This window comes from Colias philodice, chromosome 31 (assembly GCF_061535455.1).
Source record: "Colias philodice isolate Cphi_HAF_F1 chromosome 31, ilColPhil1 Martin Lab GWU primary, whole genome shotgun sequence".
NCBI classification, from domain to species: domain Eukaryota; kingdom Metazoa; phylum Arthropoda; class Insecta; order Lepidoptera; family Pieridae; genus Colias; species Colias philodice.
This window is the reverse complement of record NC_143116.1, coordinates 2,123,981-2,136,497: the sequence shown is the minus strand read 5'-3', so window position 1 is coordinate 2,136,497 and position 12,517 is coordinate 2,123,981. Positions and strand designations below refer to the sequence as shown.

The window sequence follows — 12,517 nt, the reverse complement described above, 5'->3', positions numbered from 1 at the left end:
GAAAACAGAGACAATCCTATTATTCAAAAACGCTATAAAGACTACCGAAACTATTGCAATAATACTATACAAAACTTAAAGAACGCATATGAGAAGGGACTTTTAGAAAAATCTGAAGGTAGCAGTAAAAAGACTTGGGATGCAATTAAATATATCTGTAAGTTAAACAATAAAACATCGTCTAATTTTGACATTTTCAGCGCTGACCAAAATCCTACTCGGGCCCTGAACAAAGTTAATGATTATTTCGTAAATATTGGTGAACAACTAGCTAAAGAAACGATGAAGCAAATCAATAAAACGGAGACTGAATTAGTTCAATTAGCTGCCACTTTAGATGAATCACACACAAATCCTGATAAGTCATTTTTTATAAATCCTACTAATGAGTTAGAAGTGAGTGACATAATTTCAAATTTGAAGAATGACTCCGCTCCCGGATGGGACGGAATAAATTGCCGTGTTATCAAACTTGCTAAATCCGATCTTTCTGCACCCATTACACACATTTGCAATCTTAGCATTTCCACTGGTATAGTTCCCTCTCATATGAAATTAGCAAATGTTTGCCCAATACACAAAGGTGGAGATACTTCTACTTTAGCGAATTTCCGACCTATATCACTGTTAACAATAGTTTCAAAAATAATGGAAAAGCTAATAAACAAAAGACTGCTTAAATACCTGGAACAAAATGAAATGCTTTCAACAAATCAGTATGGATTTCGTAATGGCAGGTCAACGGAGGACGCCGTCACAAATCTGGTGGATTTCATAACTATGAGACTCGACGGCGGGGAGAAATGTGTGGGCGTCTTCCTTGATCTTGCCAAAGCTTTTGACACGGTGTCCAGATCCATTCTGCTGCGAAAGTTGGAGTTGTTTGGCATTAGGGGTACTGCACTCGACTGGTTCTCGTCATACCTATCCAACCGAGAACAAAGAGTTTGCCTGGGTGAATACCATAGCTCTCCCGCTGCAATAAGATACGGAGTTCCCCAGGGCAGTGTCTTAAGTCCTACGCTCTTTCTTCTCTATGTTAATGGACTCTGCTCACTCAAACTCAACCAGGCAAGGATTTTTGCTTACGCAGACGATACCGCGGTGATTTTCCACGGCAGGTCTTGGAGGGAAGTGTATAGCGCTGCAGAAACCGGAATGCAATCTGTTGCCAACTGGCTCCACAACAACCTGCTTAGCCTCAATATAGGTAAAACCAAACTTATGAATTTTAACATAAGCAATAGGACCAATGCCCCGAAAGAATTTTCCCTTACAATACATAGATGTCAAAATAACACTACCAACTGCAAATGTACTGCTCTGGAAAATGTTACCTATATAAAGTATCTAGGTGTGATTATTGACAGACACCTTACCTGGAATATACAAACTGATTTAGTAAAGACACGTGTGAGAAAATTAACCTACATTTTTAGAAAACTAAGACTAATTGCAGATATCAAAATGATCAAAATGACTTATTTTGCTCTTTGCCAATCTATCTTAAACTACTGTCTCATTTCTTGGGGTTCCGCAAAAAAATGTCATCTTATAAAAGTTGAGCGCGCGCAAAGAGCAATTCTTAAAATCATCTTTAAAAAGAATTTAAGATATCCAACCAAAGAATTGTATCAAGAGGCTGGTTTACTAACGGTGCGTCAGCTATACATACTAGCAGTAATACTAAAATTTCATAAAATAGCTCCAAACACAATTATAACGAACGAGCGCACTCGAAGAAATCCTGTATGGAGGAAACATTGCTGTAATATGTCTTTCGGTAGCAAGGCGTTTATATTCATGGGACCTTACTTATACTCCATAATGAACAAAAAACTAAATATCTTTCCTATGACCAAGTTCCGCTGTAAAAAATATGTTACAAATTGGCTATTTAATCTAGACTACTTAGAAACTGAAACTCTCGTTAGCATAATATCTTGATTAAAATATAAACTTACTATTAAAATAAACACTCATACAACATCAACACATACACACACACATATACACGCACGCATACACACACGCATATATACACACACTTAATACTTAAAATGGCAAGTAAAGTTTGAAATATTTTTTATGTAATACGATGAAAGAGATTGAGCCTCACAACACAGGGGATCCTAGTGTGGGGTTCAATGCAGCATATGTAACTATATTATGTAACATTTTTTTTTTTTTTTGAAACTAATAAAGAAATTTTTCATTTTTCATACTTTTCGGACGATTCCAAATGGTCGCCATACCGCCGAAAATCTGCAAATTTTTTTTTTCGCCGAACCATTTGTACCACCCTAAATTTTTTTTTCAACAACTCCTGAATGATTATAAATAGAAGTGTGATAATGCCATACCTGGGAGGTGGCGAATGTGTATAAGATTTTTTTTTATTGTATTGTAAGATTTTATTCGTATTTTGAACGATTAGTAACAGTATGGCACTAATTTTTCCTGTAAGTTTGAGGTTCAACGAATATAAATACAAAATTTCAAAGATCTAGGTGGTGAAAATCTTCACTTATATAAATTAATACTAAATTAATTTTTCAAGTATGGCAGCACTTTTTCCCCCTACTAGAAGTATGGTAAATATAATAATGGTCACATTTTATCAAATACTCTCCAAAAATCCAAATGCAATACTGGTACAAAAAGTTTGGCGAAAAATCATCACCATCCTGTTACAAATGACTCGAAATTTTGTGTCAATATCTCCCGGTCTATACGTAATAATTATAATTTTTGAATGAAATGTGTGCTTTATATAAATTTATAAATATTTGTGTGCTTTATGTTCTAACGTTACCAAACGACTGCACGTGGCACCTGCGGACAGCGTAAACTGGTTTATTCTGGTTTTGTGCGTGTTTCCACTTTCCACTATCAAGTGACGATTTATTTATTTGTTTTGTTTCGTAATTATTATGGTCAAATATTAATTATGAAACAAATTATTATGGACACGATATTTTATTGTTTCACGGTAGTCGCCTTGTCGTTTGCTCAAGGACGTGAAATTGAATGATATATATTTTTTTATAAAGTCAAAACCATTTTCTTTCAAATAAAAACTTGTTTTTATTGAAAACAAAAGTGTTGTGAATAAGTATAAAATTAAATAGTAATGTTAGGATATCGAAACATTTTTGTATAGGCCAGAACGATATAGTGGAAACGCGCTCTAATAGACTACAAGCCCGCATAGGACAAAAATATGGGTCAAATGAACCACCAGGGGACATATCTAGAACGATAGCAGAGCAAAAAATAATAAGATTCATCACTATGCCGTCACTTGTAAGCTGTCCAACTGAGTGCAGATGAGAATTGAAAAGTACAGGTAGACTCGGTAAATTTTGGTCATATATTTTTGTACGGCATTCTTAACCATCGATAGATCCATTAAAAATAATAAGAAACCGCTCAGTGCCGTACAAAAATGTTGGTCCAACAAGTCGGAATTTTTATTTAATTTCCGAGAGTTACCGGGGGTAAATTTGGTCATTTGACCATGTACGGCATCTGTGTCATACTATTGCTATACTGCTTTTAATTCATTATTCCGCAACGCCGTACAAAAATCATGGGGACAAGAGGAAAAAATCTAGAGTTGTAATACCCTCTCTTTCCCCACTCCAGGGGGTCATTTGACACAACACGAAATAAATTTATTTTTAAAGTATTTTATGCATAGATAATATTTTTTCATGTGCCGTACATTTTCGTTGGTTCAAAGGGGAAAAATCTGAAAAAGAAAAAATTCATATAACGAAATGTTTACTTTATATTTTTATAATAAAATATAAATATACATTAATATTAAGAAGCTCGAGGTGGTTAATTATCACCTTGGAAAGTCGGAGTCAGGTGGAATGGACTCCGTTAAATTGATGAACTAATAAAAAAGCTATGAACGAAAAGATGTGAATTATATGCAATCAGTCCATGAATACAGGTAAAGTCACAAGCAAATGCTAGTAATATATACATATTCAAAATGTATAAGTAAAGCGCTTTCAAATGATACCAAACACTGCATATTTATCTTAACTTTATTTTTTTACTCTGTATGTTTTGTCCGCTAGAGGGCGCCACATTAGATTTTGTGAAACCCCATATAGCCTTTAGCTAGCTGGTCGCTGGTTATCCAGTGAACAATTCAGACGCTTCTAATGATAATATGTCATTTGTCGAATTCTGATAAGTAGTTTAGAAGTTACGAGGGAATAGATTAACATACATACATGACCTGCAAACAACCATAACCCTCCTTTTGCTTTGCCGTAGTTGGGTAAAAATATGTTAATGCCGTACTGTATCATATGGCCATAAAGCACCCTTAAAATTGTAGCTTTCGTCGCTTTCATCAGCCTAAAAGATGTGGTCTGCACAAAAATGTACGGCATCGTATTTCCTAATTTATCTATGTTAATACTATTTAAAACAACGGATAAAGTGTAGAAAACTATTATATTTCATTAATCTACGATGTTTAAACTTTAACAAAATTTCTGGTTTTGCATTTCTCTATAACTTTTTTTAGAACGGTTTCTTTTGAACGGCAATACTATAAAACAATTGAATTTTACAATATCATGTTAAAAAAAAAGTTCCCGTACAGGGTCAAATGACCTTACAGCTCTTTATATCAAGAATTCGATGAAATTAAGATGATTATTGGTATACATTTAAAAGAACAATTATTTTTTGACGGCTTTGCTTTTAATAGTACTTTTGAGTGCTAGATAATATTTTGGAACCGAAGCCGTACTTAGTCAAATGACCCCCTGGAGTGGGGAAAGAGAGGGGATTGCAACTCTCGATTTTTTCCCCTTGTCCCCATGATTTTTGTACGGCGTTGCGGAATAATGAATTAAAAGCAGTATAGCAATAGTATGACACAGATGCCGTACATGGTCAAATGACCAAATTTACCCCCGGTAACTCTCGGAAATTAAATAAAAATTCCGACTTGGTGGACCACCATTTTTGTACGGCACTGAGCGGTTTCTTATTATTTTTAATGGATCTATCGATGGTTAAGAATGCCGTACAAAAATATATGACCAAAATTTACCGAGTCTACCTGTACTTTTCAATTCTCATCTGCACTCAGTTGGACAGCTTACAAGTGACGGCATAGTGATGAATCTTATTATTTTTTGCTCTGCTATCGTTCTAGATATGTCCCCTGGTGGTTCATTTGACCCATATTTTTGTCCTATGCGGGCTTGTAGTCTATAAGATCTGAGTAATATACACACCACTACATATGCAAAAATTTCTCCAAGCTAATTTACCTGTAGTTGTTAAGCACTTATATAATACTAGTGGTCCACCCCGGCTTCGCCCGTGGTACATATTTCGTAATAAAAGGTAGCCTATGTCCTTTCTCGGGTATCAAAATATCTCCATACCAAATTTCATGCAAATTGGTTCAGTAGTTTAGGCGTGATTGAGTAACAGACAGACAGACAGAGTTACTTTCGCATTTATAATATTAGTATTGATTATTACTCATATGCCTAAATATCAACATAAGAAAATATTTACCTACCTATGTAATCTTTTGGAAGTGTTTATGACTTCATATCATATACCTACCTACTGTTTAAAATGATGATGATGATGCTGAAATTATTTTTGTATCTGGGGATAGATAGGACAGAGTGACAGGCTACTTTTACAATCTCAATCCTATGGGAATTTTCTGACCACAGGGGGAAAGCTAGTGTACAATAAATTATTAGTTTCTCTGTCTACGAATAAAACTCAAAGTATTTGTCTCTGATACTGAACTCATAAGAATAAAAATACACCAGCAAAGTGCGTGTAGGACTCGCGCACCGAGGGCTTCGAACAAACCTATTTTTTATTATGTTGTAACAATTTATGTTTTTAGCAATTTTACTTTTGTTGATAAAATTTATGTTTTAGCAATTTTTCCTTTTTCTGTGCTATAAGACATTGCTTTTGACCAAATTTCAAGACTGTGTTCATTGGAAGTACCTTGTAGGTTTTGATTTCTTTGCAAGTAGTTGTGAGTTTTAGAATATGCGGTTTTAATAATTGATATTTGATATTTCTTCTAATTGTGTTGGTATAGAAGTTTGATTTGATTATAGCTTATAGGTATTATAGACCTGAGTTTTTGATGTGAATATCAATTTAATACGAGTAAAAAGGTTGAAAGTTTAAGATTTTTAAAAATATTTTTAATTAAAAATTCATGATTTTTGCAATTATTCCTATATCTGGCAAACAATTTCAGGATTTACGGCTGTATATTTTTATTGCGTTGGCCTATACGTTTGATTTTTCACAGCATCAAGGGACTGTGGAGTATTCTATATAAATTTCAGCTTGATACTTCCACGCGTTCCTGAGAAAAAGGGTGTTGACAGACAGACGCACAACAAAGTAATCTTATAAGGGTTCCGTTATTTCCTTTTTTGGTTCGAACCCTAAAAATATATAATGCCAATAATAATATATAATATAGAGCCACCTCTACCAGCATTGGGAAAAATAAAAATCATATATAATTAAAAAACAATTTATTTTCGAAGTGCACAGGAGTAAAAATAAGATGTCACATTTAAAATAAATATACAGAACAATTAATTTCCACTCAGAGTGCTCTTCTTAGAGTTGGAATTTTCAGTTTATTTTTTAACATGCACAGTAATTAACAAATCTTTCTGAAACTTAGAAATAGAGCGTAAATCGTAATGATTAAACTTTTTCATAATAATATAGCAGTAGAAAAGCGATTTTATTATAATAAAATATAATACAGTTTTGTAGGAAACATAACTTACGTCAGTTTAGAACGGTTGAAGCGATTTTCATGGCCATTTTTATTAGAATATCGGCTACCGCTGGCTACATCATATGAAAATTTTACAAGAAATAAAAAATAATTTAAAACTTTATTACAAAATACATACAATAGATGTTTCGTAATAGAGTATTTAAATTCAATGTAAAATACAGAACATAATAGTCTTTTAAACTAAATTTACATGAAGCTAGTAAAAGCGTAAAAATTTTGGAAGAGAAATATTTTTATTTCAAGTAAATGAAAAAAATACATATTAAATTTTCTTATGAATAAATTACAACTTAAACTTAACATACATTATCAATAATTATTATGTATACTTATAATTATAATAAAACAGCAAAAAACCAGTTATTATTCCAAATATTTTCTTTTACCAGACTCAATAAAAAAAATATATCATGGCGTTGAAAAAAATCAATATTATGACAAATTATTAAGAACTTTTAAAAATTCATTAAATACAAACCAAATACATTGTGTTTAGCATTATTTTTTATACATAGATACACATTTTCAATAAGACCTTTACAAATGAAAAGTTCTTTTAGACATTTTCTTTAAAATGTCAACAATCAAGTTTATGAAAAAACCAAACATATGTACATTATTATTCACACATTATAAAGTTCACGTTTAAAAAATATTTAAACTAGCAACACCTTCAACTTTGTAACATGCAATGTATTGCCAACAATGTCAAAATTAAATTCATTATACATGTAAAAACAAAATTCAATCAGAAAAGACGGATCTTTTGAAGTTAAACTTGCGCGTTGAACAATTTCAAGGTCGCGTCATGGCAATACCGTCACGTCATGTAGTAAGGCGACGATTTCTGTATTTTTTTATCTTGCCAAAGAAGTTTCGCTTCTGACACGTGTGCTCGACAAACACGCTTTTTTATTACGTATATATTTAATTAATTTAGTTCATAAAAAAAACTTAACTAACATGCAATCTTGCCAACACTTTCAAAATAATAATACATTTATTAAGGGGAGGCTCCCTAAATTTTATGTGAGTTTGCATTAATATTCTGAAACAGGCACACATACAATCAAAATGGAACTTTAGTACATGATTTCTTGGGTCTTTTTCTTTCGATGTACAAGATAGTTACGTAATTGTAACATTTTCGCTCGATTCATTTTTTATTCAAAAATTATGCCTTTTTTAAGGATTATTAAATTTTTTAAAGATTTACTTGGACTTTATGACTAAAATAAATATTAACAGTAAGAAAATAGAGTTTACTATCGAATCCCAAGATATTTTTTCTCTAGATTAATTATTACTTTAGTTATAAGCGATTTGAAAATTGAGACTTGAGAAATTGAGAAATTGAGACTTACTTTTCGAGCTCGAACGCGATCAAAGAGCGCACGCGATATTCAACTTTATTATGGCTGTGTTAGAGTCTACTACCGTAACCGGTCTCTCAGTGCCAGAAATTATGTTAGGGAGCCTCCTCTTAACATAAAAAATCGACTATCCAGATATTTCTGGACAGAAACTTTTTTTTTTTAATAATTGCATCAAAATATAATTCATATAATTTACAATGCAATGCAATATTAGCTTTAGCGAATGTATTGCCAGATCAAATTTCGATAATTGGGCATTTTTTTTAAATAAATTCGTCCTACGAACGCTCCCAAGAACCATTACACCTATGAACGAATTTTTTTACAACTCTAGTTTTGCGACAATTTTTTGAGCAGATTCGTTCAACAAATAATATATTTTTCATATTAAAAGTGAAGTCCCATGTGGGGTAAGGGGCAGGCATTTATACATCTGTTTCACTGATTGAATTTCTTTAGAGACAAGTAGGTGATCAGCCTTCTGTGTCCTACCAGACCAACATTTTTTTTTCTTCGTCTCCACCGGGAATCGAACCCAGGACCCCTCGGTGTTACGCTCATGCGTCAACAGCTGTACCGAGGAGGCGGTCATATTACTTTTTTCTAATTAATATTGGCGTTACGGTGCATTTTCTTCAAACGAATGCTCATTCTAACCCCACTATATCAAATTATTTCAGTGAAAACAGGCGTAGAGCATTCTTTCGTTGTTCTTAGTGCGTTCGAAAACATTCTATGCAATGTTCTAATACTGAACAACACTGAATACGAGTTTTCGTTTACACTAACGGCCTTACTAATTTAAAGTTAAACAATGGATAAATTTCTACCATAGCTGTGTCCTGCTCTTGCTCACATGAAATGGCAATCGTAAAAACAAGACAGGTTATTGCAATAACTAATCCATTGCATAGCGAATGGGTAACATTTTATTAGTAAGACCGTTAAAGATCACGAAAGAATGCTCTAGCTCTATGTTAGTTTGATGAAAATGCACCGTTATATACTGTAGTTTTGGAACAAATTTTAATTATACATTAATGCTGGTCAAATAGAAAATTTTTGAAGTGAAACTTCTTTATCGGGGTTGGAAAAAAATTTAGTGTAACATTTTTTCGTTACGCGCCATCTTTTTCTTATCCCTACCACGCGTGACGTATTTCTGTAAAGTTGCATATAGTAAATTATTTTTTGAAAAAATAAGGTCATAAAGAAGTTTCACTTCTTACGTGTGTACACTAGTACACGCACACATTTTTTTTATTTTAAACGTCGAAATTTCTCTTTTCACAATTATTTCCCAATTTTCATATTGAAGTGAATCTTCTTTGGCGCGTTGTGAGTAAAATTTCAATCGCGTCATGGCAATACCGTCACGTCATTGACGAAGATTTTGGTTTTTGCCAAAGAAGTTTCACTTCTTACACGTATGCTCGGCACGTACGCTCTTTTTTATCTATACTAATATTATAAAGCTGAAGAGTTTGTTTGTTTGAACGCGCTTATCTCGGGTACTACTGGTCCGATTTGAAAAATTATTTCACTGTTAGATAACCCATTTATCGAGGAAGGCTATATGCTATATATCATCACGCTAAGACCAACCGCAGCGGAGCCACGCGGGTGAAACCGCGGAGCACAGCTAGTAAAATATATAGAGATATATTTATAACGATTTTCACTCAACAACTTCCATATCACAAACGTTGAACTCAATTTTTAGGGCATTTTCCTGTTTTCCGTCACTTTTCTTGCGGTGAACTTTGTCCACGTGGTTTTTGACGTCACGGGCCCTTCTGAACTCCGCCCCGCATATTGAACAATCCGCTTTAGTTGATCTTTCTTTGTGTACCTGTGTAACAAAATATATTTAAAAAGGGTGAAGTTATATAACTTGCAAAAAATGATGCAATAGGGCTTTTAAAAAATATGATGTTTGTAATCACTACATAGTATAAAACAAAGTCGCTTTCTCTGTCCCTATATATGCAAAATCTTTAAAACTACGCAACGGATTTTGATGCGGTTTTTTTAATAGATAGAGTGATTCAAAAGGAAGGTTTTAGTATATAATTTATTATGTTTTAGACAAAGCAGGCGAAGCCGCGGTCGGAAAGCTAGTTTGTTAATATAATATTTTTATGACATTCATTTCAATATACATACACACAAAATATCTCTCTTCTTAGCATTAAAAATATAAAAAAACAACATTTTCATCTATTCTATCCCTAATACACTCGCCATCTTTTCACCATTCTAAAACCTCACCTAGACATCTAAAAGCTATTTTTTCGCATTTTTAGTGTCATTTGCGTATATTATTATTTTGTTAGAGCGAGCGCGCACGAGCAACTTTGTCTCCGCAACTATTTTGTCTCTCCCATCAATTTGTATGGGGAGTTGCGTCGCTACGTGCGCGCACTTTCATACTAGCCCATGGGTGAAGAGACAAAATAGTTGCGGAGACAAAATAGTTGCGGAGACAAAATAGTTGCGGAGACAAAGTTGCTCGTGCGCGCTCGCTCTTAGACGTAACTTTTGATATAATATTTTCGTGGATGAATAGTTGTCACTATTTCCTGTCAAAACATGCTAGCTGTCGAATACTATAAAATGCCGCGTTTCTTTGAATCGTGCCTAGGGGCTCGGACGTTGTTTATACGACGTTAGACCCAACTACCCTCACTTTGTTAATAGTCGTTGACTTGCTGCGATTTGTTATCAACTACCTACATCAATTAGTTAGCTGTGTAGAATCGCAGTACATTCTTATTACATTCAAACTAATATTTAACCCGGCCTCGCGTGTTATTTCTAACAATATTATTTGTATCTACTTGCCAAGAAAAATCACATTTTTTCCAGATATTGCAAATGGTCAAATAGACATAACCTAACCTACTGTCTTACAAGTTAAAAAAAAAATGTTTTGTGCAATTTCCGTAGACACTCGATCCAGAAACTTGAAAAAAAAAGAATTTTTTTTGTCATATTTTTGTTTTTAAAGTCAAACTTTTATTACATCGTCTCAAACGTTTTGGTCTGTGTAGCGCATGTCGCGTGACGGTCGGCTGCCGAGTAGGTATAAAGCAGTGTTCGGAACCGTTCGATAATTATCGTACAAATACGATAGTTTTGTGCCTAAGTTTCACTTTTACCGTGGTTTCATAAAACCACACAACATTTTTTTTATCAACTCACTTGCCACAAATGATCCCACTTCTCCCTAAGTGACAGGAACCGCAGCTGACACTGCTGACACTTGAACTTCGGCGACACTTTGTCGTGCATCTGACGGTTGTGTTTCCGTAGAGCGGATTCACTGAAGAATTGCTTGTCGCATTTGTTGCAAGTAACCGGCTCCGCGTTTGAGTGGCCCTGAGAATGAATGAATGAATATTCATATCACGAAACTAAAATATCTTCAATAATAAACAAGAAACTTGAGAATTATTTTTAAAGAATAGAAAAATTCGACCACGACGCGGGATTCGAACCCGCGTCTTTCGTATAAATCCATCCCGTCCCGTGTTCGATTTTTTCAATTCTTAATAACAGTACTCATTTATTTACTTTCTCGAATACTTTAAAAATAAATATCAAATTAAACAAGAAACTTATTTCGGAACCGATAAATATTTTTCGACGATTAAAAAGTGCTTCTAGTAGATATCTTCACTACATAGTATAAAACAAAGTCGCTTTCTCTGTCCCTATTTCCCTAGGTCCCTTTGTATGCTTAAATCTTTAAAACTACGCAACGGATTTTGATGCGGTTTTTTTTAATAGATAGAGTGATTCAAGAGGAAGGTTTTAGTATATAATTTATTAGGTTTTAGACAAAGCGGGCGAAGCCACGGGCGGTAAGCTAGCGTTTAATAAACCTTTGAGTTTTGAAGAATATACACACACAAGTAGTTAAAACAAAAAATGTACGAACAATTATTTATTTTTTATGCACTGAACTCAGAATATAAACAAATGGATGAAAAACGTTTATTCTACATTAGTTATGACAGAGATTAAAAATAAATAACATTCTCTTTATTACTGGAAGCAATCTCTTCCAGCAAAACAATTTAACAGACAAATGCATACATTTTGGGCGACTAAAATATGTAAAAAATATGATAAAAAAACATTGAGGTATTATTACTAGAGCGGGCACCACGAACAAAATCTGTGCGACAAGCGTGGCGGTTAGTGAGTCATACACTTTGTAGATATTCTGCCTCTTATTACTTATAAATTAAAACCAATCAATGTAACAAATAAATATTGTTTATCTTATAAA

General features: G+C 33.5%; 1 protein-coding gene across 2 annotated transcripts in view; it reads right to left on the bottom strand.

The window, feature by feature from the left end:
• The window catches only part of LOC149475094 (uncharacterized), a 131,085-nt gene that overhangs the window by 105,996 nt on the left and 12,572 nt on the right, over positions 1 to 12,517 (bottom strand). The window contains exons 8-9 of one of the 2 annotated variants that reach the window (XR_016318123.1): positions 11,425 to 11,601; positions 9,228 to 10,072 (exon numbers count right to left, since the gene is read on the bottom strand). Coding sequence is in view for 1 of the 2 variants with exons in the window: in XM_089713822.1 (XP_089569948.1) it covers positions 9,899 to 10,072; positions 11,425 to 11,601 (351 nt within the window). In the remaining variant the exon portion in view is untranslated. Of the gene's footprint in view, positions 1 to 6,551; positions 10,073 to 11,424; positions 11,602 to 12,517 lie in introns of those variants that run through there. The other variant, XM_089713822.1, reaches the window with a different exon arrangement.